Source organism: Calidris pugnax, unplaced genomic scaffold (assembly GCF_001431845.1).
Source record: "Calidris pugnax isolate Ruff unplaced genomic scaffold, ASM143184v1 scaffold557, whole genome shotgun sequence".
Classification (NCBI taxonomy): Eukaryota; Metazoa; Chordata; class Aves; order Charadriiformes; family Scolopacidae; genus Calidris; species Calidris pugnax.
In genome coordinates this window covers 100197-116110 of record NW_015091604.1, presented here as the reverse complement: position 1 = coordinate 116110, position 15914 = coordinate 100197, and the positions used below count along the sequence as shown (strand labels likewise).

At 53.0% G+C, this 15914-nt stretch overlaps 1 protein-coding gene across 1 annotated transcript in view; it reads left to right on the top strand.

The window, feature by feature from the left end:
* The window catches only part of WDR90 (WD repeat domain 90), a 58856-nt gene that overhangs the window by 11580 nt on the left and 31362 nt on the right, over window positions 1–15914 (top strand). The window contains exons 14-30 of the mRNA XM_014961817.1: window positions 389–446; window positions 2637–2755; window positions 2936–3097; window positions 4214–4332; window positions 5460–5576; window positions 6117–6352; window positions 7404–7543; window positions 8732–8862; window positions 10753–10883; window positions 11435–11596; window positions 11869–11997; window positions 12454–12587; window positions 12685–12722; window positions 13392–13511; window positions 14061–14243; window positions 14897–14991; window positions 15496–15571. Coding sequence (XP_014817303.1) covers window positions 389–446; window positions 2637–2755; window positions 2936–3097; window positions 4214–4332; window positions 5460–5576; window positions 6117–6352; window positions 7404–7543; window positions 8732–8862; window positions 10753–10883; window positions 11435–11596; window positions 11869–11997; window positions 12454–12587; window positions 12685–12722; window positions 13392–13511; window positions 14061–14243; window positions 14897–14991; window positions 15496–15571 — 2150 coding nt within the window. The remainder of the gene's footprint in view (window positions 1–388; window positions 447–2636; window positions 2756–2935; window positions 3098–4213; window positions 4333–5459; window positions 5577–6116; window positions 6353–7403; window positions 7544–8731; window positions 8863–10752; window positions 10884–11434; window positions 11597–11868; window positions 11998–12453; window positions 12588–12684; window positions 12723–13391; window positions 13512–14060; window positions 14244–14896; window positions 14992–15495; window positions 15572–15914) is intronic.

The window sequence follows — 15914 nt, the reverse complement described above, 5'->3', positions numbered from 1 at the left end:
GAACTGGGGAGCCCAGAACTGGTCCCAGTGCTCCAGATGGGGCCTCCCCAGGGCAGAGCAGAGGGGCAGGATGACCTCCCTCCACCTGCTGGTCACACTCTTCTTCTTCTTCATGCACGACCTCCCTCCACCTGCTGGTCATACTCTTCTTCTTCTTCATGCATGATAAACCAGGGGTGAATGATAGCTCTCCTTCAGCCGCCCGTGTTTATCACCAAGACCTGCTGGGAGCTGGCCCAGAGCAGCCCGTACGCTGCCAGCTCCCTCCTGGGCTTATCCCTCAGGTCTTGCTGTCTCCCCACACCCTGGATTTGTCTCCTTTTATCCCCCACTGAGATGCTCTCGGGGTAGAAGGAGCTGCCTTTCACCAGGTGGCCTCTTCTTGCAGCTTTTCCTACAGCGGAGGCGTTCTGTGCGGCGTCGGAAAGGATGGGCACAGCAAAACGGTGAGAAATAAATAAAACTTGGGTTTGGGATTTTCCCTGCTAACAAGTGATATGAGGTGGCTGTTCTCCAGATGACAGAGTTACTTTGCAATCAAAGCTCTGCTCTGGGCTTTCTGAGACACGTTCCCCGCTGTAGTCAGAGGGAGATCCCTTTCTCTTTAGCTGCTTAGAAAACACTTCCCTCCTACCCGATGCCTCCAAGTGTTCTCAATCACAGTCCTTGGCTATGAGCACACAAATCCTTTGGGAATCAGCCCGAGAGACTTGCTCGGGTTGAGCTTTGGGGCTGTTTCTGTCCCCAGTGTGGTCCCTGTGGTGTCATTCCCCCTGCACCCTGCGGGGATCGCCGCAGGCTCAGGCACAGCGATGCCTCCCGCCTCCGCGGCCGAGGGGGACACGTGTTCCTGTGGTATTTGGAGCTGGAAAGCTTGCAAGCACGTGGTGGAGGGATGAAGGTTGAATCGGGAGGCTCAGCACTGAGTAGAGCCCCCAAAACCCCTTTTTATAGCTTTTAGGGCAAGATGTGAGGTTTAACCTTTCAGTTCTGAGCATCTCGGGCAGCGCTGCTGGGCACTGAAGCTGCCACCCACTGATGGAGCTCGGGGGTGACGCAGTTTCCACGTGCAGCAGTCAAAAATAAAATTGTTTCAAGGGACTGGGGGGGTTTTGCTTTATGAGTGGAACTGTTTTCATCCCCCGATCCCTTATTGACAACCACCAGCAATTAGCTGTGCCATCACTAATTGCATGCTGCCTGCAGGAAAAAAACAAACAGGGCTGTGTTTTTTTAGCTGGCGGGTGGCAGTGGTCCATGCTGGTGAGCTGGAACTGGGGAGGGGGAGAGCAGGATGGGAGAAGCTGAGGAGCTGGCCAGGAGCATCTCTCCTGGGATGGTGGGACCTCTGAGGTGATGGGACGTCCGAGGTGATGCTGGGTCTGGTTTTTACGCTGTTCTGAAACGCAGAGCAGCAAATCACCCGCATTTCTTCACCCATCTCCTCCTTTCATAGAATCATAGAATCATTGAGGTTGGAAGAGACCCTTGAGATCATCGAGTCCAACCATCTCCCCTACTCTACAAAGTCCTCCCCTACACCATGTCCCTCAGCACTGCATCTAAACGGCCCTTAAACACAGCCAGGGATGGTGACTCCACCCCCTCCCTGGGCAGCCTGTTCCAATGCCCGACCACTCTTTCAGTGAAAAATTCCTTCCTAATGTTCAGTCTAAACCTCCCCTGTTGGAGCTTGAAGCCGTTCCCTCTCGTTCTGTCACTAATTACCTGTGAGAAGAGACCAGCCCCAACCTCTCTACAGTGTCCTTTCACGAAGTTGTAGAGAGGGATGAGGTCTCCCCTCAGCCTCCTCTTCCTCACACTAAACAGCCCCAACTCCCTCAGCCGCTCCTCATACGATTTGTTTTCCAGCCCCCTCACCAGCTCCGTTGCCCTCCTCTGCACTCGCTCCAGCACCTCCAGATCTCTCTTGGATTGAGGTGCCCAAAACTGGACACAATACTCCAGGTGTGGCCTCACCAGTGCCGAGTACAGGGGCACCATCCCCTCCCTCCTTCTGCTGGTCACACTATTTTTGATACAAGCCAGGATGCCATTGGCTTTCTTGCCCCCCTGGGCACACGGCCGGCTCATATTCAGCTGCTTGTCAATGAGAACCCCCAGGTCTCTTTCCTCCAGGCAGCTTTCCTTTGGGGAAAGGCTTGGGTTCCTGTGCCCCTCGTGATGTGCACTGGGAGAACTCACACCTGCATCAGAGCAGAGGGCTGTGAGAGCCGGTGCAGACGGACACAGGTTACCTCCAGCTCTTGTGGACCAGCCCAGCCGCGGTACAGCTCTGAGATCTTGGCAGAGAGAGTTCCCACTCCTCTGTGGATTTTCTTTCCAAGTCTGAGCCCCGTTGCCAGGCAGCCCTGGGATTTAGAACGTATAATTAAGGATGCCAGACAAGTACACTGCCATTAAGCTTTGCAAAGCTGTTGGACTCTCCTAAACCCTCTGTGTGAGAGGGTTGGTTTTTTTTCTTTTTCCAATTCTGTTATGGGTACTTTGTGCCCAGCTCCGGGGCAGGCTCCCCTGCCTGCAGCTGCTGAGCTGCTGCCATGAAAAGCTCTATTTTTTTTTCTGCCAACTGTTCCACCTTGGAGCAGCTCTGCCATCGTGCCTTCTCTCTTCAGATGGTGGTGGTGTGGAACGTTGCTCAGGTGACCCGTGGTGGAGAGGTGGCCGTGTTGGCCAAAGCGCACACGGATGTGGACATCCAGGCCTTGAAGGTTGCTTTTTTTGATGATACCAGGTAGCGTGCAAAGAAAATAAATCCAAAAGCATTGGCTCTGGCACGGCTGCAGGGTTAATCGTGGTGCTGTAGCCATCTAGTTGCCATTCCTGTTCTCATGGTAGCCCTTTAGGGCACTGACCTTTCAGCAGGGGCTTGGGGGATCTTGCCCTGGTCCTCACGTGGTCTCTCCTGGGACAGGATGGTGTCGTGTGGCCGAGACAACATCAGGCTGTGGCGAGTGAGGAGCGGAGCCCTGCGCTCCTGTCCCGTCAATCTGGGCGAGTACCATTCCCTGGAGTTCACCGACCTGGCCTTCGAGGAGGGACACGCGGCCGAGCAGGAGCCGGAGAAACTCACCCTGTAAGGAGCTCCACCATCAGCCCTCCCTGGGACAGGCTGCCCCGAGGGAGCTCTAGGGCTGCCTTTAGCCAGAGGAGGCCCCGGAGATGCTGGGAGGGCTGGAGCCCCTCTGCTGGGAGGAGGGGCTGAGAGAGTTGGGGGGGTTCAGCCTGGAGAAGAGAAGGCTCCGGGGAGACCTTGGAGCCCCTTCCAGTCCCTAAAGAAGGGGGGCTCCAGGAAAGCTGGGGAGGGACTCTGGATGAGGGAGGGGAGCCCTAGGAGGAGGGGGAAGGGTTTGACCCTGCAAGAGGGGAGATGGAGCTGAGCTGTGGGGAAGAACTTGTTTGGTGTGAGGGTGGTGAGAGCCTGGCCCAGGTTGGCCCGAGAAGTTTTTTTTTGTGGTTGAACTCAATGATCTCAGAGGTCCCTTCCAACCACTAAGATTCTGTGATTCTTTGACCCTGAAAGAGGGGAGATGGAGCTGAGCTGTGGGGAAGAACTTGTTTGGTGTGAGGGTGGTGAGAGCCTGGCCCAGGTTGGCCCGAGAAGCTGTGGCTGCCCCATCCCTGGAGGGGTTCAAGGGCAGGTTGGAGGGGGCTTGGAGCAACCTGGTGTGGTGGGAGGTGTCCCTGCCCAGGGCGGGGAGTTGGAATTTGATGTTCTTTAAGGTCCCTTCCAACCCAAACCATTCCGTGATTCTATAATGCTCTTGCTTTTAGACAGACACACACTTTTTTTGTTATTTTATTTTAATCATCAAAGCCAGATCTTTGTTGCTACCACATCCTGGTCCATAAAGGCAGAACCATCAGCTCAGCTGGCCCTGCCTGCCCTGAGGCTGTGTGTCCTGTGGCAGGGAGAGGTTTCTTTCTGAAGTCTCTGCCGAGCTTTTACCTCTTTGGCTAAATAATGCTTCAAAGGGACAAGAAATAAAACGGGAAGCTCTGCCTGGGTTGGAGGTCTGTAGGGTGGCGCGTGGAAAGGTGCCCTTGGACACCTCGTTACTGTGAAGCAGAATTGCTTTCCATCCAGCAAAGAGTTTATCGGGTAAATCAAGCTGGGTTTTTATTAAATCACACCATCACAGCTCCTCGTAACCCTGCGGTCTCTCTCCTTCCTCTTCTCTCTCCTTCCCAGCTTTGTCTGCAGCAAGAGTGGCCACGTCCTGGAGGTGGACTACAAGAACGTCTGCGTGAGGAGCGTGCGGCGGCTCCTGCCCGCAGAGCCCCGGGGCTGCCCGCGGCGGGACAGGGCAGGTAGGAGGGTCTGCAGGCAGGGCTGACACCAACCAGCCAGCACCTTCATCATCCTCAGGGTCACAGATTAATTCAAACCAACCCCTGGTAGAACAAACCAGCTCTTTACCTACCGCTGAGGATAATTTGGGGTTGATTAGAGAGATCGTTGCTGGCTGTTTGCCTCTTAAGCACCACAAATAATCTTCCTTAGTGCAGCAAAGTATCATTTTAAGAAAGAATTTTAGCATTTGAAATGCTGATTGCACTTTCAGAGAAACACTACTTTTAGAAACATGAAACAAGGTCTTAATTTGCTGATGGGAATCTTAATGGAGAGATGGAAAAAGAGCTAAGCGGACCAACGAAAAAGAAGAATTTGGGGATTTTTTTTTTTCATTATCCGGCCTGTGCAGAGTGTTTGGGAAGTCTTTGCTGCTGTGTACTAAGCAGCACAGCTTTCAGCTCTGCCATTAATTTTAACAGCGGGAAGAATTCACTTTCAAGTGTGATTTGCTCTGATATTTTAAAACGTAGTGGCATCGTTTGCTTTGGCAAATTGAGCTAATTAATCCAGAACGTGCCCCTTTGAGAGGTATGGAGCTCTGGTTCTCACTTCATGGGCGACAAAACGCCCAAGAGGAGATGAAACAACGTCCTTGGGTGTCCTCCTGGCAGCAGTGCTGGCTCCTCCAGTGCTTTGCCTTTATACCTGCATCAAAAAATCCCAGTTTCTGAAGGTCTGTATTCTCTCTCCCTTCTCACTACGCTGCAGAGAGGATTTGAGACGTGGAAATGAAAGGGGTTTGTATCTCGGGCAGTTAATCTAGAAAATCCCTTGCCGCAAGATCCTGTTAAGTCGAAAGTACAGCAGGGCTTAAAAAGTGGTAAGAATTTTCTGTGCCTGGTGGGAGTAAGCAGTCGTGTGATGGTGGAAAGGGACGGGGGCTGAAGGTGTTTTGAGTCCCAAGAAGGGCAAGCTGAGACTCCTCAGCCTTTATTGTCCCTCCCCATGGGATTCCTGGCATCATCCGAGACTTCAGCCGCTTGTGGAACTGTCTGACTTGGCTCTTGGATGGGGGAACCCTCAGTTTGTGTTTTCTAGTTTCAAGTGTACGAGGCACTTGTGTTGTTTTTTGGGTTTTCAGGCCCCGGCATTGCTATAAACAGTATTAGCTTCTCTTCAACCTTCTGCGCCACGGGTTCAGAAGATGGCTACCTGCGGCTGTGGCCACTGGACTTCTCGGCTGTTCTCTTGGAGGCGGGTGAGTAGAGCTGGGACTGGTTCTTCTGAGCTCCACCTCTCCCAGCAACCTGCTGCTGTGATGCCTGAGCTCCACTGCCACGTCTCCTAAAGCAGTTCTCATCAACGAGGGCATCCTTGGTGCCTGCTGCCCCTAAGATGGCTGGCTGGGAAGCCTTTTACTTCAACAACAGTTAGTCATGTTCATTCTTGTAACTTGTAGGAGAAAGGCAGGATGTGCTGGGTGAGAGCAGGGGCTCCGGCTTGATTTCTGTGCCCTTCCCCCCCATGGCTCTTCTGTCCATGAAAAATTAGGGGAGAAGTTGAGGGGTTTCTCACTGGTTTTGAAACAACCACCCTAAAAGCAGAGCCTGGGGAATTCTAGAAGGGGCAGAGACTAATTTGTCGCTAAACTCAAACCTTGAAAACGTTCAATCATGTGGGATGCTCATTCCTGGGTGCGTTCCTTTCCCAGATGTGAGTCTGGTTGGGTAGCTGTGCTCCAGCTGCTGCTCCTTTTTTTTTCTGGGGGAGGTTTCCTGACCCCTGTGTCTTTCCCCAGAGCACAAAGCTCCAGTCAGCTCTGTCTGCATCAGCCCCGACAGCCGCAAAGTCTTGTGCACGACGGCTGCTGGGAACGTGGGCTACCTGACTGTCCAGTCCCAGGACTACACCACCCTCATGCGCTCTCACCAGGACTCCGTTTTGGCCTTCTCGGTGGAGGGGCTTTGGAAGCAGATGGCAACGGTGTCTCAGGACGGCACCATCCGAGTCTGGGACCTGGTCTCCATGCAGCAGGTAGGTGAGATGAGGGTCAGGAGGTGTCTCACACGTTTAATAGTTTCCCTGGTCTCTGTTGGGTCTAGTTGTCAAAACTCCACGGTTCAACGTGCCCTTCTCTGGGACCTGGTCTCCATGCAGCAGGTAGGGGAGACGAGGGTCAGGAGGTGTCTCACACGTTTAATAGTTTCCCTGGTCTCTGTTGGGTCTAGTTGTCAAAACTCCACGGTTCAACGTGCCCTTCAATGTTAAGAAGTGCCCTTAAATATCCTCCCTGGAGCATGAGGGCAGAATACCCTTTCAGTGAAAAAATTTTTCCTAATATCCAGCCTGAACCTCCCCTGGCGCAACTTGAGGCCATTTCCTCTTGTCCTGTCGCCTGTGACTTGAGAGAAGAGACCGACCCCCACCTCTCTACACCCTCCTTTCAGGGAGTTGAAGAGAGCAATAAGGTCTCCCCTCAGCCTCCTCTTCTCCAGGCTGAATAACCCCGGCTCCCTCAGCCTCTCCTCATAAGACTTATTCTCCAGACCCCTCACCATCTTTGTCGCCCTTCTCTGGACCCGCTCCAGCCCCTCAATGTCTTTTTTATGGTAGGGGGCCCAAAACTGGACACAGTACTCACACGTTTAATAGTTTCCCCGGTCTCTGTTGGGTCTAGTTGTCAAAACTTCACGGTTAAACGTGCCCTTAAATGTTAAGAAGTGCCCTTAAATATCCTCCCTGGAGCATGAGGGCAAGAAATCCTTTGGAGGGACTTTCAGCTTAGTTCATAATTTGGCCTTAGCTTCTGAAATATTGCTAAACAAAAATATTTTCTTTTCCTCCGCCTTTTGAGTGTTGCTTTTTAACACCAAACATAATACCCACGGGCTTTATCTAGAAGCCCCAAAGACCCAGGACTTCACTGGGCTTCAGGTCCATCCCCATGCCTGTCATGAGGCACGCGGTGGAGGTGGGAGGCTGTTTGGTTGTTGGCTGTTGCCAACAACCATGTTGGCCAACCATGTTGGCTGTGGGTATGGCTTTATCCGGCTGTGTGCCCGCGGTGTGTCTCTCCCCCGTACAGCTCTACGACTTCACGGCTGCGGATGAAATGCCGAGCGCGGTGGCCTTTCACCCCACCCGGAGGATCCTGGCCTGTGGCTTTGACGGTGGGATGGTGAGGACCTTCTGCTTGAGCGCCTCCGACCTGCTGGTGGAGCACAAGTAAGGGCTTGCGGTGGGAGCGGCACCAGGGGAGGTACGGGTCTAACTGGGGTTGTCCTGGCAAGAGCCACGGTGATAGCATCCTGGTTGTATCAGGAACAGTGTGGCCAGCAGGACTGGGGCAGTGATGGTTCCCCTGTACTGGGCACTGGTGAAGCCCTCAGCAGGACTGGGGCAGTGATGGTTCCCCTGTGCTGGGCACTGGTGAAGCCCTCCTTCAAGGGCTGTGTACAGTTTTGGGCCCCTCACCACAAAAAAGACATTGAGGGGCTGGAGCGGGTCCAGAGAAGGGCAACGGAGCTGGTGAGGGGTCTGGAGAACAAGGAGAAGGGTCTGGAGAACTTCTGAGGGAGCTGGGGATGTTCAGCCTGGAGAAAAGGAGGCTGAGGGGAGACCTTCTCGCTCTCTCCAACTCCCTGAAAGGAGGGTGTAGCCAGGGGGGGTTGGTCTCTTCTCCCAAGTCACAGGCCATGGAACAAGAGGAAACGGCCTCAAGTTGCACCAGGGGAGGTTTTGGATGGATATTAGGGAAAAACTTCTACACCCAAAAGGTTGTCATGCCTTGGAAGAGGCTTCCCAGGGCAGTGATGGAGTTGCCATCCCTGGGGGTATTTAACAGCTGGGCAGAGGTGGTGCTGAGGGACATGGTGGGTTTGGCAGTGTTAGATTGATGGTTGGACTTGATGGTCTCTTCCAACCTAGACAATTCTATGATTCTGTGATAATCGTGGAGGTGGGAAAAGTGCTTTTCTTGAGTTCAACAATCCTCCTGTCCCAGCTGAGTGGTTTTCAGGCAGAGACAGCCTCCTGTGCCAGGGCTCTGGTGGTAAAAGTCCAACCTGTGAAGGCTGTGAGGGCTTTCTTTATGATTTCCTGAGGGACAGTTGGCCAACAGTAGGGAAGAGCTTGTCCTAGAGAGTAGCTGAGCAGGGGATCCTTGGGAACCTCGGTGTGGGACGTGGAGGATGCTCCAACGTGAGAGGGAGCGTGTCCCATCCAGGGACTGCTGGAGTCCATGCTTGCTGCTCGGTTCTCCAAGAAGTTGGGAGTGTTGGTTGTCCTGAGCACAGCGGGGTCCTCTTCCTGCCCCTGATTATTTTGCTCTGCTGGGTTCCTCACGTTGCTGCTGTTTTCTGGGGTTTTTTGTTTGTTCTCCTCCCCTTTTTCATGCTTTCTGCTTTCTTTCAGGCAGCACCGCACTGTCATCACTGGACTCACCTTCTCTCCAGACGGCAGCTTCATGTTCAGCTCCTGTTTGCAGGGAACTCTGGCTCTTTACAGCTGTGTGGCGCAGAAGAGCCACGTCCTGAGAGTCCTGGGTAAGACATTGGGTTTCTGAGTTGCTTTTCTTCTTTGTGGTGTTTTTTTTTTTATTACCACAGACATCCCAGTGCCAAAATTGGAGAGTTATTTTCTGAGGAACCTTCTGAGCCGTGTCACTTGTGTTTATACCGTCTGTGTGAGCAAACCCTGGTGACTGCCAACCCTTCCCAACCCGTCCTGGTTCAAACCATCTCAGCTTCCTCCGTGTTCTGATTTTCTGAAGGGGCTGGAATGGCACAGACCTGCCCTCTCAGGTCTGGGTCCAACAGAGCATTGCCTGGAAGCGACGCGAGCGTAGAATCTTCCTACTTAATTCATCCCCGAGCCCTGAATCTTTCTGTTTTGTGGATGTGCAGTTTAATTTATTTAAACTGGATCGTTTCCCTCGTCTTGCCCGCAGCGGAGCTCCGCAAAGAGCCGTGCTGGCGAACAGCAAAGGTGGAGAGCTGCAGGCAAGGGAAGCAGTGCAGGGGCAGAGCGGTTTAGAAACATTAATGTCATCTTTAATGTACTTTTTTTTTTTAAAATGAGCTGTGTCAGTACCAGCTGGGGCAGGGAAAGGGAGCTCCGTTACGCAATATTGTACAAAAGGGAGGATCCTGCCCCAAGAAATGTGCAGTTGAAGCAGGTGGAGAAGGAATAGGGGCTTGGAGAGACCAGGGAATTTATCCAAAATCCCCCAAGTTTGGTGTCAGTGCTGCAGCTGCACCTTCATGTTTTGACTCTGCCTGGCCATGTTCTAGGGACAGAACCGTGGAATTTTGGTAGTGGAATAAATACAGAGAATTGCTGTGATTTCTCTGATGTTGAGACCTTTGGGTCTACCTGCCCACCGGACCGACATCAGCGTGGTGGGGCTTGGCACCACCTTTGTTCTGCGCAGGGTTCAGACACCCAGGCTGCAGCTGACATCTCGCGTCCATAGCTCCTCGTCACAGCTTCTTGTGACGTTAAAAAATAAACTCTAAAATCAGTGGTGAGACACTGGAACAGGTTGCCCAGGGAAGTTGTGGCTGCCCCATCCCTGGAGGGGTTCAAGGCCAGGCTGGATGTGGCCTTGAGCAACCTGCTCTAGTGGGAGGTGTCCCTGCCCAGGGCAGGGGGGTTGGAACTGGATGATCTTTGAGGTCCCTTCCAACCCAAACCATTCTGTGATTCTATGATCAGTTTTATTCCCTTGGCTTTGTTCTGCTCTCAGAATCACAGAATCTTCTAGGATGGAAGGGACCTTAAAGATCATCTTGTCCAACCGTCAACCTAACTGACAAAAATAGACACCCACACAACAAACAAGGAGCATCATCACTAAACCATACCTCCCAGCACTACATCAACCCGTCTTTTGAACACCTCCAGGGATGGGGCCTCAACCACCTCCCTGGGCAGCCCATTCCAATGGCTGAGAACCCTTTCGGTGAAAAAATTTTTCCTAATATCCAGCCTGAACCTCCCCTGGGGCAACTTGAGGCCATTTCCTCTCGTCCTGTCGCCTGTGACTTGGGAGAAGAGACCGACCCCCACCTCTCTACACCCTCCTTTCAGGGAGTTGGAGAGAGCAATAAGGTCTCCCCTCAGCCTCCTCTTCTCCAGGCTGAATAAGCCAGTTCCCTCAGCCTCTCCTCATAAGACTTATTCTCTCCTTGAAAGCACGACCCGTTCAGTCAGGGGACGAGCTGTGTATCTAGACCTTGTCTTTGAGGTGGTTCCCCGCACCCTTTGGGGGTTGCAGATCCAATTTGTAGCATCTTCTACGTCAGAGGTTGCTTCTTTCTCAGGCCAGAATGTTAGCCCAGGGCTGATTGGGAGGCAGGAGAAGCTGCAGAGCGAGCTGGCTGCAGTGTGGGCTTTGCTCCTCTCTTCACTCTCTCTTTTGCTGTGACCCTCAGGCAACGTGGTGGCCCGGGATGCTGGGAGTGGTCCGGATGCTTTGGTGGTCAGCGGGGACAGCCGTCTCCTGGCCTTCGTGGGTCCCTCCAAGTACGTTGTGACCGTGATGGAGGCCTGCTCTCTAGATGAGGTACCCACCTTCCTGGGGGAGGGTGGTGAGGGGAGGACATGCCACAGGGGAGATTCCTGTAGGCTCCATCAGATGAGACAGATCAAGGGCCTTGGGCACCGGCGGTGTTGGAGAGGGCCCTTCCCTGATTCCTGTAGGCTCCATCAGATGAGACAGACCAAGGGCCTTGGGCACCAGCAGTGTTGGAGAGGGCCCTTCCCTGCACAGCAGATTCTTGCTCAGGGTGCTTACAATGAGGCTTGTTTTCCATTCTGTGAGATGGAAACAGAAAAGTCAAGGTTTTTCTTCTTCTCCAGCTTCATTTCCCTCTAGAAAGATAATTTGGAGAGCTTTGTCAGCTCCAACTCCTCCTTGTGAGCTGCTCTCCTGGGCAGTAGGGACATTGCCTGGACCTTGCAGCCCCCTAGACCCTTCCCTTCTCCGAACTGGGAAGGGAAAATTTGGGAGGGGAGCACTGAACCTCATGTTGGGAGAGCCATGAGAGCAATCCTTAGGTTTCTGCAGTATGTTTCTCCAGGACGTTTGTTCAGTAGCTCCTTGTTTCTTCACAGCTGCTGAGGGTGGACATCAGCATCCTCGATTTGAACAGCACGGCCTTGGACTCGGCGCTGAGGGTCTGCTTTGCTCCGGTGCCTCGGGGCGAGCTCCTGGTGTCCACTTCCTCCAACAAAATCCTTGTGCTCGATGCCAAAACGGGACGACTGGTGCGAGAGGTAGGACACTGTGAAGTTCCTGCACCGAGGTCTCGTGTCATGTGGGGCTTTGGCACTCCACGTCGCTGTAGGAGGCTAAATGAGAGAAGAACTCATCCTGGAGTCCACAGGCCTCAAAGAACCACGGGTGGCAGGCGTGTAGCTACCCTGCTGTGGTCGTGCTGAGCTTGTCCTTCTTTTCCATGCTGTCACACTCTTGCCCACGTGCTGAAGCTTAAGGAAGGACACGAACCAGCTCAGCTAATGCTGCTGGTGCTGTTTCTTGCCCTCAGGTGTCTCCCGTGCACAAGGTGTCCTGCTCTTCCTTGGCGCTGAGCAAGGATGGCCGGTACCTGCTCACTGCTGGCGACAGAGTTATCAAAGTGTGGGACTACGGGATGCGCTTCGATGTCAACTTCCAGGTACTGCCCCCAAAGGGAGGGGAGGGGGTTGGCGTATCTGAATCCCTGGAGAAGAGAGCAGCAAAATACCCTCTGTGGGACTTGGCCCCAGTCCCAGTTTGCCCAGTGGCTGAGAAACACAGCCCCGTTTCCATGTTCTAACACCCATCGCTGAGCACAGACCGGGGTTGCACCTCGCAGAGGTGAAGGACAGAGGTGGGTGTTCCCCCTGTGCCACCTAGAGAAGAAAATGACTCATCTAGGGTTTCCAAGGCATTGAGAGCTTGGGGATTTTCAGCTTCTGCGTGCTTCTCCAGACCGTTGTGTTGAAGGTCAACCCCAGGTTGATCAACCTGTAGGTGTGATGCTGGTTTCTGAGGGTACCTTCTGCCGAGGAGAGTAGACACTGGTTACGTAGGGCAGGGAGTGGAGTAACCCCCGTGGTGATGGAGAAGTTGAAGGTGTGCTCTCTCCCAGGTGTACATCGGCCACTCAGAGCCAGTGCACCAGGTGGCCTTCACCCCAGACCAACGGCACGTCATCAGCGTTGGAGATGCCATCTTCCTCTGGGATTTCCTGGCTCTGCCTGCGGAGAGGTCACCCCAAGGCAGGTAAGTCCACCGTGCTGGGCAGTGCCTTCTCCTGCTTCCCATCACCTCCCCTGCCCTGTCCCCTCTGGGTGTAATGCTGGTCCCCTTGCCTCTCCAGGGCTCCTTCCTCCGTGTCCACTCTGCTGCCGGGAGCAGGTGAGTTTGCCTCCTCCCATGAGTTGTGTTGGCCAGAAGGTTGGCCATTCTTCATGGCAGAGGGTAGGGGTTGGGTTTTTGGTCCCTTCCCTCAGAGGGTCAGACAGCAGGGGACTCACCAGCTAATTAACCCCAAACATGGCAGAGGGTAGGGGTTGGGTTTTTGGTTCCTTCCCTCAGAGGGTCATACAGGAGGGGACTCACCAGCTAATAACCCCAAGGCTCAGTCTTCAATTAACGAGCACCTCTTGGTGGGAGTCTGCCAAGGAGGGGATGTTCTGAGCAGAGCTGCTCTGGGTTTTCTGGTAGGTCTTTCAGCTTTTGCCTTCTGTCTCTCCCTTTCTCCTTCTGTCACTCTTTCCTTGCCCTCTCTGTCCCTCTGTCTCTCTGTCCCTCCTTTCCTTTAAGGACAGAGGAAAAGTAGCTTCTCCCGTGTAGGAGGAAGCTGGAGAAATGAGCTTGAAGGTATCACCATCGATCAGCCCAGGAGGATGAGAGGATCTAAGGGACGAAGGAATTCATAGTTCTTTAAGGACAGAGGAAAAGTAGCTTCTCCCGTGTAGGAGGAAGCTGGAGAAATGAGCTTGAAGGTATCACCATCGATCAGCCCAGGAGGATGAGAGGATCTAAGGGACGAAGGAATTCATAGAAACCCTTTTCTCTTCACAGAAGGGAGCTCTGAGAAGCTAAAGGATGTCTCTGAGACACCTCGGCAGACAGTTCCTCTTCCATTGTTGTCCTCGCCGCCGTGTTTGGATGTCAGCTCTGTCCACCAAGCGGGATGTCAAAGTAAGAGCAACTGCTTGCAGGAAAGGGGAGAATTAATCTTGTTTTAGGAGAAACTCCCTGCCTAGTTGAGCAGCAGCCTTGGAGCCACCCCTGCCTGTGAGCCCCATCCTGGCAGCCCAGTCCACACTTTCCTTCCCCTCACTTTGACAAAGCCAGTAGAGGTGTTGAGGTTCAGCACCCCTTTATCCTCTGCTCTCCTCCATACACCAAGCTGCTGGCACAGCTTCTCTGAGGGCCACGGTTCACAGAATCATAGAATGGTTAGAGTTGGAAGGGACCTTAAAGATCGTCTAATTCCAACCCCCCTGCCCTGGGCAGGGACACCTCCCACCAGACCAGGTTGCTCCAAGCCCCCTCCAACCTGGTCTTGAACATTTCATGGTTAATACCTTGCTGGGTACCCAGGAGGAAAGGTCTGCTTTGCCCTCCACCCTGACAGACAGGCTGTTACACAGAGCAGGAGAACACCACAGTCAAAGGGTCGGTCACACGTGAAACAGTCCTGAAGGACACGGATGGCTCTGTCCTCCCACTCATTGTTCTCTTCAGGTATTTTCTCCGAGTCGGACAAAGAGGAGGAAGCATGTCTGCCAGGCAGCAGCAGGACAGTGGCCAACGGAGAGAAAGATGCCTCAGTCTTTGTGGTGGAGTCGGTCAGAAACGAGGAGCTGCTTGTTGTGAGGCCCAAAGTCAGGCAGGAGAGCTTGAGGTCTCCTGGAGAATCAGCAAACGGTAAATCAGGGGGATTCCCACCTTATCCAGAGCTCAGCTCCTTAGTGCACAGGCCTGCATGGCATCTTGGTTGGAAAAATAAATAAAGATCATTATTAACGTGGCACAGATAGACCCGGACACGTGCTCCGAGTTGTGGGACAAAGAGGAGCAACGTGTCCCTGGGGGCTCTTCCCCAGGGTGTGATTTACCAGGGGAAGTCAGTATGGAGGGAAGCTCAGGCTCTTTCCCTCCTGCTGCTCCCAGGCACACCAGCAGCCCCTCTTCAGCTCGGAGCCATTATCATTTCTAAGTGGCACGTTCTATTAAATCTGTCTGAAATGAAAGCTCCCGATGTCTCTATTAATAGAGGCAGAGCCTCGAAGCTGCAGCAGTTGGTGGCGAGCTGCCAGGAGCAGGCAGCTGCCGGCGCTCAGCCCTGGGCAGTGCTTGTTGGAAAAATCCAACATAAAACTACACCTCTGCTCTTTAAAGACCCTTTTCCAAGCTGTGAGCCTTACACTTTCGCAGCGACGCCCAGGGCACGCAGCGTGGATGCCCTTAGGCTGGTGGGGATGATGGGGGGAGATGGGTTTTCCTCCTTTCTTCCTTTTTTCTTTCCTTTGCTCCTGGAAAGCTGATGCATTCGTACCGCTTTCTTCTCTGTGTGGCAGAACCCAGAAAGGAGACCAAAAGCCCCCAGTGCTCCGTCCGCCCGGATTCCTACCGGCATTTCACTCCTCGCTTCAAGGCGTCGGTGCTCCCCCAGGTGAGGGTTGGGCCAGGGCTGGTTCCTTGGGCAAGTTTTGGGGGTGAATTTTCCAAATCATTTCCATTTTCTTCTCTCCTTGAAAGCAGTTTGTGAAATACACCCCGAGGCCTGATGTACAATTAGAAACCCTTGACACTAGTCCCCCCTCTCTTCTCCACACGCAGCTCTTTCCAGACTAGTAAAGAAGCGAGTTGCGATCAACTCTATTTTTTTTATAATTTTTTTTTTTTTTTCTGCTCGGCAAATCTGTATACATTTTTATTCAACCTGATGTACAATTAGAAACCCTTGACACTAGTCCCCCCTCTCTTCTCCACACGCAGCTCTTTCCAGACTAGTAAAGAAGCGAGTTGCGATCAACTCTATTTTTTTATATTTTTAAATTTTTTTTCTGCTCGGCAAATCTGCATACATTTTTATTCAAAAGGGATGGAAATGGCATGTGCTATTGAAAGCGAAAGACGAGTGAGCAGTGGAGTGATTCATCGTGTTTGGGAGCAGATGCGTTGGCAGAGCGGGCTGGGGAAGGCGATCCGTCGAGCGCGGGGAAGGGAGTCGAGGCGCAGCTCTCGCTCTGGTAACAAACAGAGCACTGAGAAAACAGAAACATCACAGAATCACAGAATCTTCTAGGTTGGAAGGGACCTTAAAGATCATCTTGTCCAACCGTCAACCGAACTGACAAAAATAGACACCCTCACAACAAACAAGGAGCATCATCACTAAACCAGACCTCCCAGCACTACATCAACCCGGCTTTTGAACACCTCCAGGGATGGGGCCTCAACCACCTCCCTGGGCAGCCCATTCCAATGGCTGAGAACCCTTTCAGTGAAAAAATTTTTCCTAATATCCAGCCTGAACCTCCCCTGATGTAACTTGAGGCCATTTCCTCTTGTCCTGTCGCCTGTGACTTGAGA